Raw genomic sequence first — 22318 nt, 5'->3', positions numbered from 1 at the left:
CAAGAGTCCATTGATGCACAACAGCACTTTCTGAGACCTGAGTCTCATTGAGCCCTTTAAATATGAGCTTAGTCTCTAGTAGGGCACCCTGCTATACTCTCCCACCAGTGAAATTTTTACTGCTTAGGTAGAGTAAGAAAAAGTTCCCAGATACCCTAGACTCCTCACTTTGTGTCACCTTTCACATTCAGTTAATGTGTACAGGTCTTGTAGGCTTTTCTGCCAAAATGTGCACACAGTGGTACAGTTGCACTGCTGTGATCCTCACTCAGGTCACCATTATCTTTCATCCAAACTATGCAGTTGATCTCCAAGCTTCTGCTCTTGCCCTGGTAGAGTCCCTTCTGCAGAACATAGTGAGATGTATTGTAAAACTCAGATCAGAAGTTGTTGCTTGCATAAAAGCCTTCGGTGATTTACTGTTGCATTTAAAATAAAATGCAAACTCTTTACAAAGCTTGTAATGTCCTATATGATCTGCTCCCTGCTTACTCTTCCAAACTCAGCTTATGCTACTGTTTTTCCTTACTCACTAGGCCGTAGCCACATTGGATTCTTTTTGAGTATGCCAAGTTTGCTTGTTCCTTCCTCAGGGACTTTGTACAGACCCTTCTCTTTGCCTGGAATACTCTGCTCCAGATCCCTACTCGGCTGGCTCCTTCTGGTCGTTTAGGCTCAGCTAGAATGTCACCTTAGGGGAGCTTTCAGGGATACCCAGCTGTGGGAGCGCTGTGCATACTGCCTGTCTCTCTCTCTCTCTCTCTCTCTCTCTCTCTCTCTCTCTCTCTCTCACACACACACACACACACACACACACACACACACACACACATTTTCATACTGTTATGTTACACACATTGTCATTCTCAATCATATTACTGTCTTATTGTTTTATTGCCCTTTCACTTTTGAAGTCTCATTTACTTGTTTACTTGTTTATTGTCTACATTGCCTACCTCCACTGGAAAGTAAACTCCACAAGGGCAGGAACTTCATTTTGTTCTCTGGTACATGATAGCTTCTCAGTTGATTTTGTTGAATGAATGGATGGATGACTAGATGGCTGGGTGGGAATAGATAGGAGTACTTCCCACAGCACATCCCACCAAATGCAAAAGTAAGAGGACTGACTGAGAATTTACAACTCCTACCTTAGAAGCTCTTTTCCATCCTGAATAAACCTTAAGTTCCTTTAGCAAATGTTTGTCTGATTATAGAGTAGGCAGGCATTTCATCTCTATTCAACTCTTAGGTGTGAGAAGAGTTGTTCAGCCCAGCTGTTCTGTGGTCAAGTGTTTAGTTATATACGGTTACTGCCTAGGAACCCACTCTTGCTCTCTGTCCCTGCCTTCTCTATAAATTGGGAGCCTCTCTGAAGAAGAGCTGCAGCTTCCTTAGCTTTCTCTCCTGTGGTTGAATCAAGTCCTGTTTGTAGTTTGTCTTAGAGAAATTTGTTAAAATTGCTTGTTTGGTGGCTCTGCCAGCCATTCCTCCTGTCCCTCTTGCTGTTTTCATCCAAGTATAGATTTGTCTCCTTTTGTGCCACTTTCCTGTCATTTTAATAGGTTTGTGGGAAGAAGAGGAGGTAGACACATTTGTTTAGTTTTTCATCTCAATTGGTTAAGTTCTTTGCCTGAGTTCTTTTACTACAGTGATGTGGGATGCAGAAAGGCTTTTTGAGTAGACTTGGAGTTGATGTATTAATAAATATGCTCTGATTTCAAAAAGGGAAATTTATTTAGGCCTTTTTCTAAAGAGTGAGAGTTCAATTTATGCTGCTGCATCTGAATATATGTCCCTTTCACAAAGATAGAAACGCTATCCTGTGTGGTATGATTTCTTTTTTCAGTCTTGCCTTCTCTTCAGTAACAGAGACACACACACATCCAAATGCTCTGGTTTTAATTTAATGAGTCTTGGTAGAACAACCTCAGTGGATTATAGGTCCAATTTGAGAGATTAAAGAGGTAGAGTTGAAAGAAATTGGAGATTTATTGGATAAATTTCTCTTGTTTTTGTTTTTACTTTCAGGGCATTGGTTGTTGTGTGAGGGAGAGAACATGCAAGAGAAATCATGGATGACTTCTGAACTTCTAGCTTAGGAAACTGGGGAGACAATGGCGCCATTATGGGGATTGAGATTATAATATAAGTACCTGGTTTGGGAAAGAGGTGGGGAGGACAGGAAGAATTTAGATATGCTACTTTTACAGTGCCTGTGGGTCATCGAAATGGGAATATCTAGTAGGTGGTAGGATATACAGGCCTTGAGCACCAGAGAGAAACTTTGACTGGAGGATGTTCTGGGAATGATCAGCATGGAAGGTGATTAAAATGGTAAATGAGGATGAGGTCATCCAGGGAAGAGTGAATAAAGTTTAAAGGAAAACAAACAAACAAAAAATTGAAGGGAAATGCAGAATAGGTTGATCAAAGGAGACTTGAAAAGAAGTGATGAGTGAAGTAGATAGAAAATCTAGGAGAATATTGTATTACGAAAACTATAGAAAGAAAGGAAAATGAATATGAGATCAGAACAATTCTTAGCACAGTGCTTGTCACACATTACATATTCAATAAATATTTATCATGGAGAAAATATTTGTTATGTTTTACTTTTAAAAGGTGGTTGGTAATTTGGCTACAGCAAGATCAGTGGGATATAAAGGTTTACAATAGATTGCATTACGTTGTCTCCTCGTTGTGAGGTAATGTTCTACTTGAGATGACCCTGTCAATAAGCTTATAAATAAAAGGAAAAGAAAGAGGAGATTGTACCTAGAATGGAACATGTAAGCAGTAGAAGACCAGAGCACATTCATATGTTGATGGAAAATACTGAGAAGAAAGGGAGAAGTTGAACATCTATAAAAAGAGAGGGCATCATTGATAGAATGAAGTTCTGAGGAGTGTGCAGTGATGAATTCCGGAGAACAGGAGGGAAGGGATTCCATGCATGGCTGGCAGGGATACACAGATAGATCTGGATGCAGATGGGGATTGTAGTAGAGAGATAGGGCTGAAGAATGGAAGGGGGTCCTTCCTTTTGACTCTTGTTTTCTTGATTAAGTTAGATGACAAGATGTTCTTCTGAGAGTGAATTGGGATGATATGGGTTAAGAGCATGGAGAGAGTGGTAGAATGGGGGAGAGAAGTCACCAGGGAAATTTACTAGAGGTTCACTGAGCAGTTTCAGCCCCTCAGAAGTTGGAGATTATTATATTTCAGTTGTTCCTCCAAACCTTACAGTTGTGTTCTTTGGCCTGAATGTTGGGACAGAATTGGTAATCGTCTGGTTTGATTCAATGTCAGGTATTGCTGGGTGAGTGAAATGGACAGACAAGGAAGTCAGGAACTTGAGGGATTGTCAAGGAAGTGGTAAGATGATGAGCCATGGGTTCTAGGTGGGAGAGGGGAGGGAGGGAAGGAAGGTAAGAAGGGATGATGGAGTCATTGTTTCTAAAAAAGTGCCTATGGAGGGCCTGCAAGGTGCTAGACCCAGTTCTAAGCACTAAGTACATAGTGGAGAACGAGACAGCCAACAATTACAGCTGTAATGGAACAGTTATAATGGAGAGGGGACATGGTTGACAAAGACAATTACAGACTGAGGTGAGTGTTAGAAAGTCTGCTATGAAAGAGGGTAACTGGGAGGGGCTGCAGAGGAAGATGTTACAGTGGAAGAGCTAATTCAGAGACCCTGGGTTTGGAAAGAATTGGATAATAATGGAAAGGAGTTGGGGTGTCTGGGTGGCTTAGTAGGTTTAGCATCCAGCTCTTGATTTCAGCTCAGGTCATGATCTCACTGTTCATGAGATTGACTCCCACGTCGGGCTCTGCACTGACAGCCTGCTTGGGATTCTTTCTCTCCCTTCTATCTCTGCCCCTCCTTCACTTGCTCTCTATCTCTCGCTCTCAAAATCATACATACATACATATATACATACATATTTAAAAAGAGAAGAAGAAGAAGAAAGAAAAGGAATCCAGGGTGAATGAAGGGAAGGTTGGAATGAGATGAACTTGAAAAGGCAGGCAGCTTTGTCCTTCAGGGCTTTTCAGGAAATAAAGTGCAGTGGGAATACATTAGCATATGTGAAACAGAGGAGGGATATAATCTCACTGATGTTTTTATTAAATTATTGGGTAAATTGCTGAAAATGGAGGGCGAGGGTGGGAGCAGGGAGTCCAGGTAAGTTATAATAGCAGTCCAGGAAAGAACTGATGAGGGAGGGTTTAGAATTAGGGGTGGCCATGGAGAAGTGGATGATTTTGAGATATATTTGGACATAAAACCCACAGGATTTGACTAATGGCCAATTTTTTGGCTCTACCTTTAAAATATATTTAGAATCCTACCACTTCTTACTGTGTCCACAGCCATCCCTAGTCTAAACCATCATTATCTCACACTTGGACTATATTAACCTTATAACTGGCTTCCTGATTTCACTCTTGTCTCCTTGCATCTACTCTCCACAGAGCAGCTAGAATGAGCCAGTAAGGCATAAATTAGATCATGTCATTCTTTGGCTTCAAACCTTTCATTAGTCTCTTATGTCAGAATTTAAACTCTAAAGTGACCTACAAGGCCCTACATAATTTAGCCCTTGTTTCTGTTCTGGATTCACTGTGCTCCAGCCACATTGGCTTCTTGCTGTTTGTTGAACATGCCTGACTCATTCTCACCTCAGGATCTTCACGCTTGCTGGAATCTTCCCCAGGAATGCTCCTTTTCCAGACACTCTCATGACTTGCTCCCTCACCTGTTTCACTTTCTTATTAACTGTTACCTTCCTACCTTTCTTGCCCTGCCTTCCCTGATATGTGTATTTAAAATTACTTCTTCTTGCCATGCCAGCATTCTCTAGCCCCCTTCCCTGCCTTGTTTATCTCCTTAGAACCTATTACTACCTTATGGCGATATATATTGCCACATGTATCATTTCTCTCTATTTATTTTTTGCTTAATTTCTATCTCCACTAGAGGGTCACTTTCAGGAAAGTAAAAATTTTGTATCTGTTTACTACTGTATCCCAATAGAATAGTGCCTGGTGCATAGTAGCTTCTCAGTAGTTACCTGAAAAATGAATTGCTGAACAGACTGGATGTGGAAAGAAAGAAATTGTATTCTCAAAAAATGTGATACGTATGAGTCCATGGGTTATTAGCCTGAGCAGCTTGATGATGGTCAGAGAGGAAGACGACTAGAGGAGTAACAGATGTTAGAGGTCTGTTTTGGCATGTTAAATTTATCTCCAGGTGGAAATATCATGAAGTCAATTGGATATGTGTCTGGAACTTAGAGGTGAGGAGTTTGGGAATTCTCAACATATGTATAGGATTTAAAGCCACGGTATTGAGTGAGATCATGTATGTAGAGATGTAGACAGAGAAGAAGGAAGGCTAAGAAGTGACCTTCAGGGTCTTTTAACACTGACAGGCTAGGTAAAGGAGAAACATCCAATGGAGCACTAGGAAAGGGAGGAGGAAAACCAGGGGAGTGTGATGTCATGGAAGCTAAAAGAAGAACAAAATTTAAGAGTAATAGGTGTGGCCTGAGAAAGACAAGCACAGACAGTAAGTGAAAAGGATAAGACACTGGTGGTCTTAGTAACATTAAAGAGGAAGTTTGGTGTGAGCAGTGCTATAACATAACTGGAGATCAGTATGTTATGGTCAGAGTTGCATATTTTATATGAGACATGGACATCTAGATGTCAAGGTCTAGAGTTTGGCTAGGTAGCCTTGGGTTAGATACCTAATGCAGTGGAGGGATAGTCTTTTGCTTTCAGAGAGTAAAATAATTGAGAGTCTAGGATAGTACATGGGATTTTTACATGGACTGTAATAATCTCCACTGAGGCTAGGGCTTGAGGTTAAAAGTAAGAATATGCAGTCAGGTGCCCAAATCTTCAGTGTCTGAGGGTCTGTTGCCTGGTAGAAAACAGGATTGAAGGATGGCGGCAAGTGCTGGAACATCATGGCTTGAGCTTCGGAGGAGCAGGAACTGCTTCCCAAGGGCAGGGCTGAGCAGTAATGGTTAGATGTGCTTTGGGGAACGAGGAGAAGCCAGTCTTACATCCTTCCTGCTAGACACAAGTTTTGTGGGTCAAATTAACAGCTGAAACAGGAACAGTGAGCTCAGGCTCATGTTGTGTAAATGGTTCATGGGTACATCGGGGAATTTGTATATCATGGACTCAGGCTCCAGCAGGGTAGAGTGGAAAGACCTGGGAGGAAAAGGAACACTGGAAGGCAAAGTGATGACAGAGCAGTGTGGGGGTTTATGTCAAAGGTTGAGGTGCTGACCTCCCGCCTGTTGCTTTATAAAAGAATCTTTCCTAATTCTTAACTTTCAGCATGACCATGTCGTGAGATGCCTGCCAGGACGAGTATTTGTTAGCTGTGCCCCAGATAACCAAATGAGTTAATCTCCTGAATAGAGTTATTTACCATTACCCCTGTGAACGTGGAAGGGTGTGTGCCAAACACAGTTATTGTGGTTTTGGCATAAAAAGGCCTTTCTGGCAGTAATTGTTGGCCGGTATGTTTAGTTGTTCGTTGAGGCCACTCCTGGAACAGGAGAGCAATGCCATGTCATCACTGAGGGAAGGATCCTTATCATCCTGTTTTCCGTTACTGGGCCTGCTTCCAAGCCATTTGAAATATGCATCACATTGTTCGGATTTGTTCATGATCTCAAGGCCAGGGCAAAGCCCTATTTGAAGCTGTTTAAGATGATAAAGAAAATGTTTTACTCAAAGTGTTACCTGTCAGTTTTGAGGAGCGTACAAATTATTCTTTTCCCTAAAACAGGATGGGGCTGACTTCTTCCCTGCCCTTGTCTCCAACTTCACCCTTGCTGTTCTTGAAACTACAGTTTACCATGAGTTTAGAGTAGGGAAATTTTACACACACATGATGACATAGATAATACAATGGTACTATCAGACCCTTGCTTTTATGTATTATTTATTTTTTGAGGGGGGGGCACAAGTGAGCAAGGGGCAGATGGAGAGAGAATCCCAGGAGGGGTGGGGTGGGAGGGCGAGAGAGAAGGGGGAAAGAGAAGTAGGTCTCACCCGAAGAGAGGCTCACGTTCACTGGTCACGGGACTTGAGCTCACCTGAAGCGGGGCTCATTCTCACCCAATGTAGGACTAGAACTCACACACCATGAGATCATGACCTGAGCTGAAGTCAGATGCTTAAGCAACTGAGCCACTGAGCCACCCAAGCGTCCCAAGAAGAGAATCTTCTTGAAGAAGATTTCTAAATTCTGACCATGCTTGTTTTATCCTTATTTGATTGAGGAACAAATAGAAGAGGGCATTTTATACTGAAAATATTTTTGTTAGGATCTGCATAAACGTAAAGCTTGTCTTAGTCACTAGAAAATTTAAGGAAGATTTCACTTTCGGGAATGTGTGGAGTGCAATTTTGATAAGAAAGGTAATTATTTAGATAACCTTCCAGCCCTTTGAATCATTATAGAACTGTCATCAGATGATTTGCCATCATGCCTACCACTGATATTTCTCTCTTCAGGTATCAGTGATGATGGGTATATTTTACATCATGTGCTCAGTTCCATGAAGAACTAGTTAACTGGTGATTTAATTGTCCAGACAGGTCATGTATTGATCATGTCATTTTTCAATAGATACAGCTTAATATTTTCCTTTAGATTAGCTCTGAAAATGACATTTTCTTATTAATGTATGTTTAAGCCTCAGACCATTGCATTTTATAGTGGTCTGTGTAAATGGAACGCTCATGAATCTCCCAGGACTCTGGTAAACAATTCCATCTTTCTTTTCATGGCCCTTAGTATCAGTAAAAATCACTGACAAAATAATAACCATGCAGTACAGAGTGTCTTTTCTATTTTATGTTTATGCCTTTATTTGAAACTATAATTAAATAATGTCAAACTTGCAAATATAACAAAATAGTATCTGCTGTTTGAATATAATACAGGCCAAATTCTATAAACTTTAATTAAGCCAAGCTTGCATTGACCTCAGTAGGAATCTGGTTGAGGATCTCTTTTAATTACCCCTGTCTTAAAATATGTAAGAATTTTCACATTGCTTTTTTCACTCGTAGAACAATGCATGGATAGCTAAACTAATAAAATGTTTAAATAGATACAAATCAAACTTGAAAGGTTTAAACTGTTGTTTTCATCCTGTAAGTCAGCTGAGAAAAAGCATACAGACTGTAGTTCTAAATTATGTCCATAGAGTATTTCAAATCCAGTGAATTAACTCTCCTTTTTTTTCCTATTTGAGCTCATAAATGTTAACCTCAGAAGTGCCTCAGATTCTTCCACTGAAATAAACTTGAACTGACAATAGCCAGATGATGTAAAATTGAAACTGAAATTCTATCCTTGGCCCATCCCATGTTCTTCCCCATAGGTATTAGAAGACTCATAGGAGAGTTAGTGTTTTCACTGCACGTGAACTGCAATATTTGGGCAAAACAGGGCATATAAATTTCTGACTGCCAGGAGAAAGCAATTACCAGCATGGAGAAGATAGCTGGCAGTAAATAAACAGAGCTATGCTAGATAGTGAGTGAGTTTAAAGATTTATTTAGGATGACTTAGCTTATAGAAAACAGGCCTTGTATTTATCATATATCTTCATTCTTCAAGTTTCTTAATATAAAGGCTAATTATACCACCAAAACACTTTTTGTACGGTATTTTAAAATGAAATAAATTGAGATATGCTGTATTGGACAGCTAAAACCAAGAACAAAACTAGTCACTCATAGCAAAACAAACAAACAGCACTTTGAAAATGCAGTATACCTGGATAAACATTATTTAAGGATAATGGCTCCCATTTGTCAAGCTCCCATATTGTGTCTGGGTGCACTGTGAGCCAGGTGTTATCCTGCTCTTGCAGGTGAGAAAAATCAGCTCACTTGGTGCTCAGAAGCCCCACTGTCCCTGGATGGGAACCCAGACCTGATTCCAAAGGCGGTGGTGCTCTTAACTTATGTAATGTGCTACCTCTCCCGTGATGAACCCTTTCCAGCAGCCCCACTGCTTATCCAGTGCCTTCTCTTTTATTTTGAATACAAGTGCCATGGGAGCCTTTGTGGCTCTGGAGAAGAAGCAAGAGGAACTTTTATGACAGAAGAGTTTTCTTACAAAGTAGTCTCATCTAAGTCTAAGCCCACCCCCTCCTCCAATGCTAAGGGTTAGAGAGGCAAGTAACTTACCTTACAGTCGGTTTAATTCTGAAGCATCCTTCAAGGTGAAATAATATTCTTCACACCACATCTGTCAGTGGACGTACTTTGCAATTCAGGTGGAGGAGATTTCAGAAGTGGGATTCTAAACTGTGGTTTATCTGAAGTTGGATTATTATCTTGATATCATTATAGGACTCAAGTACAGTGTATTAAAATCTATTAGATCACATTATTTTTTGAGGAGATTCTCCAAATGTTGTTTATTCAGACATCAATACCTTAAGGAACTACAGAGTCACCCCCAACGGGAAGAAGTAATTGTGCTTCAAAGACAGTTTGAAAATAGAAAACAAAGTCTAACTGATGAAAATTGAACTGTTCCTGACTTGAGGAATTACAAATGAAAAGACAGCTAATGAATTTCCTGTGTTTGAGGAAGCAACTTTAAAATATATGTGTGCATACGCACACACACACACACACACACACACACACAGAGACAATAATAAAAACAGTATCACTGCCCTGAATTAATTTTAAGTAATAGTAAATAGTAATACATTAATTAAAAATTCTGTCATCTTTGAGGCGCTTGGGTGGCTTAGTAGGTTAAATGTCTGACTTAGGCTCAGGTCATGATCTCCCGGTTCTGCTGTCAGTACAGTCTGCTTCAGATCCTCTGTCTCCTCTCTCTCTTCCCCACCCCCTCAAAAATAAATAAATAAACATTAAAAAAAAATCTGTCGTCTTTGTTCACCTTCCTTTCTGAAAGAAATAAAACAGTATAAAGCTGTAGCCCCCATGTGACCACCACTCACACCATTTACCTCCCCTGAGGCACCAGCAACTTTTTCAGTTTGCTTTCCTTACATCTCCATAATGCATACCCATATAAATGATATGTAGAATTGTATGCATTTAAATATTTAATTAGATGCTATATTCTACAGCGTATTTCTCTACAGAGTATTTCTTAAAATTGCTTGATATTTTTCTACATTGAGATATATTAGGCTTAATTCACTCCTTTTGCCTGCTGAAAGCATTCTGTCATATGTAGATACCCCACTTGATCTGTCCATTCTGCTGTTTATGACAGCGCACCCCATCCTGTGTGAATATCACAGAATGTAACTGCGCAGAAACTCATGTGAATGATTTTTAGGAAACAGAGATGGAAGCATAAGAATTGGGTTATAGGGTAGGCCTTTCTTATTTTTTTATTTTATTACAGTCTGCCAAATCAGTTGTCTGTAAGAGATGTTACGTTTTTCAAATGTAATATCACTATGAAACTCTTCTTATGAAGACCTTTTACTTTTTCTAATTTATTCCTGTTAACCAGGAGTTCGCAAATTAGAGCCTGAGGGCCAGATCTGGTCTCCTGCCTGGTTTTGTAAGTAACTGCTTACTGCTGCTTTCACGTTACAGTGTCAGAATTGAGAGTTGCAAGAGACAATACGGCTCACAAAGCCCAAGATATTTACTCTTTGGCTTTTCACAGAAAAAAAAAATCTACTGACTCCTGTAATAATAGTATTACCTATTATCAATCTATTTACTTTTTGTTTGGCTTTTTAAGTGATTTAATATTCAGCCACATAAACAAATAAGTAAGATGATTTTAGACTGTGATAGAATCAGTGGAAAAAGGTGATGTGAGTGGGATGAGGACATTAGATAGAGTGGTAGAGAACGTCTGAGAAGATGCCATATGAGCCTAGACCCAGGCGATGAGGAAACCAAGGCTCAGAGAGGGTAAGTAGTTTGTGCAATACTTGGGTAGTCACTTGGGTAGTAAGTAATAGAAAAGAGTGAGTTTTAAATTCAGGAACAACTCCACATATGGGGCTCTTTCCTCTGTAATACAGCTGTCTTCATACATGCATGTAAGCACAGGACAAAGCAGGTAGGTAAGTGTTGTAGCAGAGAAGCCTAAGCAAAATGGTGTAGTTGTCCTGGGTTTGGCAGGCCAGAGACTAGGGTTCTGCTGTGTTGAAATTTGGAATCAGTACTGATGACTGGGTTTGAATCATAGTCCCAGCACTAAGTTTGGCTGAATCACTTAAATTTGCAGCCTTCATTGTTTTTTGGTGGGGCGGGGGTAGGAGGGAACTCATCTGTAAACTGAGGAGGGTGTTTGGATGATCTCCATGGGCTCTTCTGGCTCTCACTTTCTATGATGCTGTGACTTTAGGAGGTGGCATTTGATCTGGGCTTTGGAGGGTGGGGTGATTTTGACAGGCTGCCTTGTAAATGATGGGAAAAGGTATTCCAGGTGGTGAGAACAGTTTGAATAAAAACACAGTGGCTAGTAACTGTAGAAAGAATGCTGGGAATGGTGTATAATAGTCTGGTCTGACAAGGCTAGAGTTTAATCCTGTACAAGACAGAAGAGGCAAGATACATCTGGCACTGAGCTGAGGGAGGGTCTGAAAGTTATGCTTAGGAGCTGGGGACTTTAACAAGTAACTTTTGTAACTTCTGTAACTTTTACAAATTACAAGATTTGAAAGGTCTTGTGTCTTTTCTTGAGCATCTCTGTCCAGTGACTGGCCTCTGTGTATGAACAGCTCCAGTGATGAAGACTTCTCTAGGCCATCTGTTCCATTTTCATACATTTTCATACTCTAAGACAGGTTTTCATTACATTGAGTCAAAGCTTATGGGTTCTAACTATACTTTTTCTAAGGTGTAGATAAAATCATTGGAAGATTTTTGATGGTAGAGGAACATGTTCAGGGATATATAACCTGAGGGCCTGCAGTAGGCCTGTTGCAGCACACGTATAATATGTACACCAAAGGTAGAGATAACTTTTAAAAGCCTTTAGAAAGCATTCCATTCATGAAATATGTGTGGAACACCTGTGATGGGCCAGTCAGTAACCAGGAATCTAGTGATAAGCCAAAATTTCTACTCTCACACTCTTTCCTGGCTCATGGGGAAGATATAGATCATTGTGACAAGGACTCTGGAATTTGGGGGCAGGGGTGCTTCACCAGGCAGATAAGAGGTAAGGAGTCAAAGGGCAGGTGAGGGTTCCTGGAAGTTGAGGAGCTGTCCAGATTGATCAAGGAGGCAGAACGGAGAGCACTTAACACAGGGTGAGCATGGAGATAGAAATGGGAATAAATGTGACCTATTTAAGGAACTAAAAGCTATTCGTGGCGAGCTGGCACAGTGGACAGAGACTGGTCATGAGGAGCTGTGTGTGCCGTGCTAGGGATTTTATATTCTGAATTTGATGAGAAACCAATATATTTTTAATTGCAGTATAAATGACATATAATACCCTGTTAATCTCAGGTGTATATTATAGTGATTCAGTTTTTTTATACTGAATGAAGTAATCCCCATGGTAAGTCTAGTTACCCTCTGTCATCAGAGTTATCACAATGTTATTGACTCTGCTGCCTGTGCCTCACATTACACCCCCGTGACTTATTTATTTACTTTATAACTGGACGTTTGTACCTCTTAATCCCCTGCCCCTTTTCCTCCCACCCCCAACCTTTCCCTGCTCTGGTAACCAACAGATTGTTTCCTGTATCTGTGAGTCTGTTTCTGTTTTGTTTTGTTTGTTCATTTGTTTTGTTTTTTAGATTCCACATGTAAGTGAGATCATAGAATATGTGTCTTTCTCTGATTCACTTATTTCACTTAGCATAACATTCTCTAAGTCCATCCACGTTATTGCAAATGGTAGGATTTCATTCTTTTTGTGGCTGAGTAATATTCCATTGCATATAATACCACAATTTTTTAGGTGCATTTATTTATTTTGAGAGAGAGAGAGAGAGAGAGAGAGAGAGAGCTAGTGGAGGAAGGGCATTGTACTCCACTGTCAGTACAGAGCCCGACACAGAGCTCAAACCCACGAACGGTGAGATCATGACCTGAGCTTAAGTCGGACACTCAATGGACTGAGCCACCCAGGTGCCTCTAACACATCTTCTTTTTCCATTCATTTAATGATGTACAATGGGTTGCTTCCATATCTTAGCTATTATAAATAATGCTGCAATGAACTTTGGGTTGGTATTTTCATCTTCTTCAGGTAAATACCCAGAAGTAGCATTGCTGGATGGAATGGTAGGTCTATTTTTAGTTTTTTCCATACTGTGTTTTTCCACAGTGGTTGCACCAATTTATATTCCCACCAACAGAACACAAGGGTTCCATTTTTTCCACACCTTTGCCAAAACATGTTGGTTTTTGTCTTTTTGATAATAGCTAATCTGATAGATATGAGGTGATATCTCATGCTGGTCTTGATTTATATTTCCCTGATGATTAGTGATGTTGAGCATCTTTTCCTTGTGCCTGTTGGCTCTCTGTATGTCTCCGTTGGACAATTTATGTTCGTGTTCTCTGCTCATTTTCAGAGTGAATTACTTGTTTTTTCATTTTTTTTTTATATTAGAAGTCAGTATTCTTTTTTTGCATTTTCTTCTCTAATTTATATTTGAAATTTTAATTCCAGTATAATTAACATACAGTTTTATATTATTTTCAGGTGTACAATATAGGGATTCAACAATTCTGTACATTACGCAGTGCTCATCATGATAAGTGTACTCTTATTTTTAAATTTAAATTCAAGTTAGTTAACATACAGTGTTGTCATGGCTTCAGGAGTAGAACCCAGTGATTCACTTCTTACATATGACACCCAGGGTTCATCCCAAATACTTTCATCTATTTCACCCATTCCCCTTATCACCTTCCCTCTGGTAACCATCAATTTGTTCTCTGTAGTTAAGAGTCTATATTTGGTTTGTCTCTTTTTTTCCGTTGTTCATTTGTTTTGTTTCTTAAATTCGAGATATGAGTGAAATCATATGGTATTTGTTTTTCTCTGACTTACTTCACTTAACGTTATATTCTGTAGATATATCCATGTTGTTGCAAATGGCAAGATTTCATTTTTTTTTTAACAGAGAAGTAGGTACTCTTAGAAATAATTTTTCCTGGGGACACCTGGGTGGCTTGGTTGAGCGTCTGAATTCAGCTTCGGTCATTATCTCACGATTTGTGAGTTCAAGCCCCACATCAGGCTCACTGCTGTTAGCACAGAGCCCACTTCAGATCCTCCATCCCACTTCTCTGCCTCTCCCCTTCTTGTGCTCTCTCAAAAATAAGTGGAAATGAGGGGCGCCTGGGTGGCTCAGGCAGCTGAGCGTCCGACTCCGGCTCAGGTCATGATCTCGTGGTCCGTGAGTTTGAGCCCCGCATTGGGCTCTGTGCTGACAGCTCAGAGCCTGGAGCCTGCTTGCGATTCTCTGTCTCCCTCTCTCTCTGACCCTCCCCCGTTCATGCTCTGTCTCTCTCTGTCTCAAAAATAAATAAACGTTGAAAAAAAATTAAAAAAAAATAAGTGGAAATGGGGCGCCTGGGTGGCTCAGCTGGTTAAGCGTCCGACTTCAGCTCAGGTCATGATCTCGCCGTCCGTGGGTTCGAGCCCCACGTTGGGCTCTGTGCTGAGGGCTTGGAGCCCGGAGCCTGTTTCAGATCCTGTGTCTCCCTCTCTCTCTGACCCTCCCCCATTCAAGCTCTGTCTCTTTCTGTCTCAAAAATAAATAAATGTTTTAAAAAAATTAAAAAAAAATAAGTGGAAATATTTTTAAAAATAATAATTTTTCCTCCCTAATTTATAGAACATACATATACTCCTTTTAAATATATTAGAACATATGGAAAATATGAAGGAAGAAATAAAAATCATCTTTAATCTCACTAATAATAAATAACAATTGTTAAAACATTTTGGTGTATTTCTAACCAAGTGTGGTTCTGTGCATGCATAGATAGAGAAGAAGAGCATGATCTTATTGCAAAATATAGTTTGTATCCACTTTTTAAATTGTAACATTGTGTGTCAGCATTTCCTAGGCCATGTCATTAAAAATTATTTGAGAATTTAACCTCCAATGTTGATATTTAATAGCATAAAAGATGACTGTGTCTTATTATACTTGAATGCCTCACAATGGGTTAAATTAAGTTGCTTGCATTTTTCAGTATTATAAATGATGTTGTGATAAATAGCCTTGTTTGTAAATATGTCTTCACATCTGCCTAGTTCCTTGGGGCCATGTCAGTGGTTGCCTCTTCAAAACAGGAGTGTGGTGGACTTAAGTGTGTATATTTGAAAAGCCATTATGACAGCAGTGTGAAGGGTGGATTGGAAAGAGGTGATCCAGAGAGGCAAGAGCAAAAAAGATGCTATTTGAGCAATTTAGCCCATATATAATATAAGAGTATAAACTAAGTTATTGGCAACAAGGTCAGAGAAAAGAGCACATGGTAAGATTCTTAAGGTGTTTGCTTGTTTGCTGGTTGTATAACAACTTTCTAGGAACTTGATGAAAGCTATCAGCATTTTGTACATAGTAGTTCATGGGTTTAGGGACCTCTAAGATGGCTGTAGTTGGTAGGGCAAAGAGAGTAACAGGGGTTAATGGTTCTTTTCTCTGAGAGAGGAATACCTATTGAAGAGAGAATAGGTTTGAAGGGTTGGTTTGGGGAAGAAGAATTTATGAGCACAGTATTAGATACGTCAGGCAAAACTGTTAGGGAGATAGTTTATGAATGGATTTAATAGCTTAGGAGGAGGTCAGAGCAGGATGTGAGAATGTGGGAGCCATCTTCACAATAGTGCCTGTATTGAGACAGAGACATTGGACACAAGACATTGGACACAAGACATTGGACACAGGATTGCTCTATTGGACACAAGAGCAATCCTGGATGTCAGGGTGTTTATGAGAAGAGTACTGGATATAACTGGGGAGACTACTTACTCCTATGTAGGAGGCAAGGGGGAAACTAGAGAAAGAGTGAGGGGATAAGTATGGAGAAATCCAGAAGAGAATGGTGTTGAGGAAGCCAAGAGAGAAAAGAGTTCTAAGGGAAAAGTCATCAAACTGTCAAACGTTGCCCAGGTCAAGCAAGGAAAGAGACTGGAGAGTATCCACAGGAGCAGTTTGGGTCACCTGTAGATGTGGGGTGAGCAGAGTCCGAGGAGTGTGGGGTGGAAGCCAGAGTGCAGCTATGCAGTGAGGAAAGAAGGGGGCCGAGGAAGCAGAGCGTGCATGGCTTTTTTCCAAGAGACCTTCTTGTGAGGGGCTGGGGACAGCAAGGTGATAGCTGCAGAGAGGTGGAGCCAGCGGAAGGCTCACTTTTCCTTGTTTATGTTAAACAAGGAAAGCTAGAATCCAAATTGTCATATGACTTTGATTACTTCTCCAACGTTTGCCATTTGCCATGTTTAAAATCTGTTATTGGTGATTATTTTTTTGGATGTTGTGTACCATGTCGAAGCTTGCCGTGAAAGTGCTGCTGCCCAGATGCCTAGTGTCCTGCTTCAAGTTCTGTTGAAACAGGCTGAGACTCCTGTGTTTGCTCACATGGTCTCACTGTGTCTTGGCGAGACTCCCTCTCAGTTTCTAAGCTGTAGCGTGCTACTATTTGCTGCTACGGTTTTAAAATTACAGAATAAGACTTAAGTCCTTGAAGTTTGACCTTACCTGAAGAATTGGTCAAAAATGACAAATGTTTAAATGTTGCAGTTTAGAGAATGTCTTTATTGTGTTGCCAAACGCTGAATGACAGAGAGCTTTAATTCTAACGAGCCCTAATTAGAAAGGGGGGGGGGGAATCAAAGAGTGATGTCAACCAGAATCAAAGTGAACCAGAACAAGAAATACTTTTATTGGTTACAGAACATTGACAATGTGTGGTATAGTCTTATTCACTTCCTTTACTTGCAGTGAAAATACTGCAGGCTGTCTCTAGGGGGTTCAGATAGTCTTACCGAACACATAATCATTTTGATAGGTGTTTTTCATTGGTAATATGATGCTCTTTGGGACTGCAGAAAATTATTTATTTTTATAGATATGCTAAATGATTCTTGGCTCTAAAAAACAAAATATGGCAAATGTTTCTAATATAGGAAGAAGTGGATAGTCAAGGCAACGTATCCACTGGTTTCTTAACAGTGAGTTAGCCATTTTTTGAGTATTATTTCTCTCAGCACAATTGCTTTAAAGATGTTGGCATCAAGAAAAGAGGGCATTGTTTTATAATAGAAAACAGTTATCCATATAAAATATTAAATAAAGGATATATACATGTACATATACATCAGTGCATATGTACATACACATACCATATATGCATATGATTTTGCTGTATAAAGAACCTGGTTATCTTTCTGTAAGATAAGATTTTATCTGAAATTCTTGGCCCTTTCTTCTTTGTTTGCTTTCTAGTGAAGTTCATTAGTATATCCCTTGCCTCCCTTTGGACCACTCTTCCTCCCCATCCTGTCTAGAACCTTTAGGCCATTGCGTTAAACATTCTTTCCTAATTCTAGACAACTCTTCTTGCTCTGTGACTTTTTACTGAATCTAGTCCAGTCTGCCCAGCCTCAACCTCACTATTTGACATCTTTGCTATTGTACCTGGGCTGGTGAGCACTGTTAACTAAAACTTGACAAGGATGCCAGTTGTAGTTGTGAATTCATGGCCCCCAATTTGTTAAGCCCTTGAGATGGCCTGAGCAATCCTACAAATCCCTTTCTGGCTGTTCTACACTGTCACCCCCATCTTCAAATTTCCCCCCTGCCAAAACTATTCCCTCAGTTTTGGAAAATGATCTTGACTCCTGTTTTCTTGAGGCCACCAGCAGGAACTCCTGAACAGCAATCCTTTCTGCTACTCTCTACAACTACCTGCACATTTTCTCAACCCGTATCGCCTTCTAGTTATTTTCCTGCTTTTTCTCCTTAACTTTGTCACCAGGCTGCTCCAAGGAATAGTGCTTGCTTGCTTACCCTTCTGTTCTCTGGTTTTCATCCAAACTTCTCTTACCAAAGTTAACCTATTAATGCCCATGAGATAGTGTTCAATCTTTGCCTAATTTGCATCTATCGTATTCTAACATTACTGAGCACCACTGCTAAGCGTCTTCCTCCATTTTTATGAGACCCCCTCACTTATGGATTCTCTTCCACCTTAGGGTTCTTACCAATTCAAAGCTGCCATTTTCCTAAAATAGCAGGAAAAGATTTGAGCATCTAATGCTTTACAAAATAATAATTGGTATGAATACTTATAATTCAGTATTACCTATACTTCTAAAATTATATTTTTTTATCCTAAATATATTACAATTTGGTACTCATTGTACTTTTAGAAAATAGGAAATCTATATTAATCATCCTTGATTTCTTCTTTCCTAGTTGATGAAGGAGTTCCCCTTGCTGAGCATGTTCAACATCCATGAAAACCTTCTAGAAGCACTTCTGGAACTACAAGCATATGCTGATGTTCAGGCAGTCTTAGCAAAGTATGATGGTGAGTCCTTGGTTATTTTCATCTACTTGAGGATTTTTCTTTTCTTGATGTATTTCAATGATTGGATTGGAAAGACCATTTCAAATAGTACAGCACTTTGATAACTATCCACTTACAGAGTTTTCACCTACGTTTTATGATGGCATTTTAAAAAATCTTAGAGTTTAATGGTTGGTTTTTAGTGGGGGCCAGAAATGTCATGTGGCCTGTGCTACATTCCTCTCCTTCCCTCCCAGTAGGTTCCCCTTGTACTCTTCCCATCAACAAGAGCTATGCATGCTCTGCTTTATTGCCTCCATGGTCAGGAATCACTCAGAATCTCTGCAGGCAACACAGATCCTGTTAGGACAGCCCTGACTGTTCGAGTCCTTGCTGCGACCCCACATCAGGTGACTGTGACCACTACCTGTTGGTCATGTTGATCCTTTGAAGCAATATAGAAAAGCTAGTGGCCCTTACTGCAGCCCTTATGATAGCTTAGTAAATATTTAAAGATAAAATAATGTGCCCTTCATCCCAGGTCTTCTCCTCATTAGCAGAATACCCCCCATCTCTTCACGTGAAGGGCTTTGAAATCCCTTCACCGTCTAGGTTACTTACCCGTGAGGTTATTCCATTTTGCCTGTTATTAATAAACTGACACATCTCAAAGATTTCCAAACTCTTGTGTTAATATTGCCATTGTCTGTGAATTCACTAATTGATTAATTGCAAAAGAATTACCCACATAATTACCTGCCATGACCTAGCTACTGGAATCTCTGCAGAATTTTATGCCATTCTACCTTATTTAATTAACTCTCTCCCCAAAACAAACATGTTTGCTTATAAAATGGACATTAGGGAGTGATTACTTTTGTCACATACTAATTTTTTGCTTTATGAAATATTCTTTTCCTTAGTAAAGCATCTTCAGTGCATTTAAAGAACCATTCAAATCTAACTTCCCAGGAACTCCTCAAACAAATAGAACAAGCCATTTTATTTTAATACAGTTCTTCATAAGGAATCTCTGAAGTAGGTTGGAGTTGTCCTCTCCTACAGTTGGGGAAACTGAGCATTGGGAGACTGTTTTAGTTTTGTTTTGTTGTTAATTCTTGCTCAAATCAATGGAAACTATAAGCCCTCAGCCAGTGATGGCATTACTTGGCCTGTGTGAACACAAGCACCCTGTGTAACAAGATACATGCTACCTAGTATGGAACTGATTTTAGAAAGACAGAAAAGTATTTGTGGCATACTTTATAGTAAACAAAATAAAAACTGTTTGGCCTTCATGTCAGCTCACTTTTGTTCTCTGTTTATTTGCTGGAATCTCACTGTTTGTCTGACCTTGGGAATCTAAGCCATAAGACTAGCTTATAGGCAAAATGCTCATACATTGAGGGTCTTTCGGTATAAAAGGAACCCAGTACGATGCACTGGGTTCATGTGGCCATGCACCTTTTTTAGATCCTACCCTGTAGCCATCAATGCCATAGCAAGGGTTCAGTGCTCTCATCCCTAGTGCTGACCTGTGCTCAACCTGGTACACCAAGGCTTAAGAAAAAAAAGATGTAACTGGTAAAGCCTTTGATATCTCAAATCCCATAAGGCTCCTTTCATGACGATCTCAGTTCGTTACAGAAATCATCAGCTTTGTGTTATAAGACCGATTGTAAAATAGAGAAATGAACTCATTTGGAGCTTTCTGTCATCTCTGTCTATCCCGTTGCACAGCCTCTGTTCCACACCAACCAAATGCTGATTTATTAGATTCTGATAACATATGTTCACATTATTTGTTACAACAGCCCGTCCCACCCTCCACTAAAACTTGGCTCACGCTTTGCAAAATTCCTTTGTTGCAAATGGACAAACTCACCATACCAGGGCCCTTGTGTTGAGCTTTGTTTATGTTGTGTACCTGGCAACAGACATGATGTTCTTATTCATTATTCATGGAAAAAGAGCCTCATTAGTGGCAGGACACATACTGTTGCTGAGATGCCTTGTTAGGGGTTTTGAGTTCAGCAGTTGTCAATAGACTGCAGATGACCTAACCCCGACTGAATTCTGGAGGGTGTTTTGGTGCGGACTTGGCTCAGGCCTCAGTCATTTACAGTAGAAATATAATGAAGTGGCTGCTGAAGTTACTGTTCTTGTAGAACGAGCCGCAACCACACAAGACTTTTAAAAAACATGCCTCTTGTTCCTCACCCCATACCATAAAATGGGCTGTTTCAAGTTCATCCCTCCTGCTTTTCCAGGAGACCCAGAGGATCTTGACTGAATTGTTGCCTCATTTTCTGGCCCTGTACAAGGTGCGGGTGCTTTAGAGGGCTTGGAGTACAGACAGCAGTTAGGGGCGCCCTGTTCTTTGCCCTGGTTCAGATGTCATCAGTCTAATCTATGAGATGCTGGAGACAGCACTTTGAATCCCAGCCTCTCCATGCCTGTTCACAGAGCCACACCCAGAGCAATAGGATTATATGTTATCTTTGCAAGTTGGAATGCTCTTGTTGGGTAGTTGTTTCTTGGATGGTTTATGGGTACAGTCCTTCTTTATTACTTTTGCTCAGTGGCCGAATTTTTTAAAGAGTGCGTTGGGAAGTTATGACATAGTGGGGTTTGTACTGCTGTTCTGACCTTTGCGAAAGGATTTAGAAGTATGGCAAGGTGCAAGGGGAAACCAACATGTTCGAAGAAAGGAGAAAGGTAACATGTATCCCTTTGCTTCAGTCTTTTTGTTCTTCATCTTTAAAACAATTTTTTTTGCCTTTGAGTTTTAAAAGTGACATTCACAAACTCCATTTGCAGTGAAGCACATGGATCCCTCGGAGGATTACCGGTTACTTGGTCATACCTCTCTGTAATCTGCCGTCTAATTTTGATTCTGCCCTTTAGATATCTTCTCATGTTATGTTATTCCAGCCATTAGTCTGAAGTGCTGTCTTGCTATCCTTAGGAGTTTTCATACTCTTTTCAATTTGCTAACTCACATTATGGGTGGGCAGTTTTTATCCAGGTGGTTGATCCTGCTCTTAGAGTCCTTCATACAATGACTAAAATAACTGTGGCAACAGCTAGTATTTATTGAGTTCTTACATTGTGTCAGGGTCAGACATGATTCTAAGCCCTATGCAGATAAACTCATTTATTCTTACCACAAGCATAGGAGGTAGATACTATTATTAGCCCCATTTTATAGCTGTGGTAACTGGAACAGAGAGAAGTTAAGTAACTTGTTCAGATGCAGAGCCCAAGACGTTAAAGTAAAGCCATGGAGATGTTATATGGTGAGAGAAAAGAGATAAACTGAGGTCAGTCTTTGTTCAGTAAGATATGAATTTCATGAAGAAAGGAAATCCAGGATAAAAAGAGGTGGTCTGACTCTAGGCCCTTGGTCTTAGCCATCTTGCTTCCACTGTCTCTGCTGTTGGCAGTATTTTTTATTTTTATTTTTTATTAACACCACTCTTATTATTGTTATTATTAGCTATAGTTTACTGAGAACTTACAATGTGCCAAGCACATTATACACGTTCCTCTAATATAATAATAATGTTACCTATAACATCATGCACATTACCTATAGCCCTCAATAACCTGCAAGGAGGTAGTTATTACATGTTAGCAGATGCAGAAACTGAGGCTTGTGGATTTAAGTAACTTTCAAGATCACATTCTTTGAAAACTGCAGAACTGGAATTCAAATCCAGGTCTCTCTGGCTCTAAAAGCCCATGTGTTTTTCATAAA

General features: G+C 40.0%; 1 protein-coding gene across 8 annotated transcripts in view; it reads left to right on the top strand.

Moving 5' to 3' along the window:
- Positions 1 to 22318, top strand: part of ST7 (suppression of tumorigenicity 7) — a 267683-nt gene that overhangs the window by 188971 nt on the left and 56394 nt on the right. For all 8 annotated transcript variants that reach the window (XR_009260286.1, XM_058724505.1, XM_058724507.1 and 5 more), the window contains one exon: positions 18465 to 18579. Coding sequence is in view for 7 of the 8 variants with exons in the window: in XM_058724505.1 (XP_058580488.1) it covers positions 18465 to 18579 (115 nt within the window). In the remaining variant the exon portion in view is untranslated. The remainder of the gene's footprint in view (positions 1 to 18464; positions 18580 to 22318) is intronic.

Source organism: Neofelis nebulosa, chromosome 4 (assembly GCF_028018385.1).
Source record: "Neofelis nebulosa isolate mNeoNeb1 chromosome 4, mNeoNeb1.pri, whole genome shotgun sequence".
Taxonomy (NCBI): Eukaryota; Metazoa; Chordata; class Mammalia; order Carnivora; family Felidae; genus Neofelis; species Neofelis nebulosa.
Note: the sequence above shows the minus strand (reverse complement) of the source record. Positions and strands in the feature narration are given on the sequence as shown.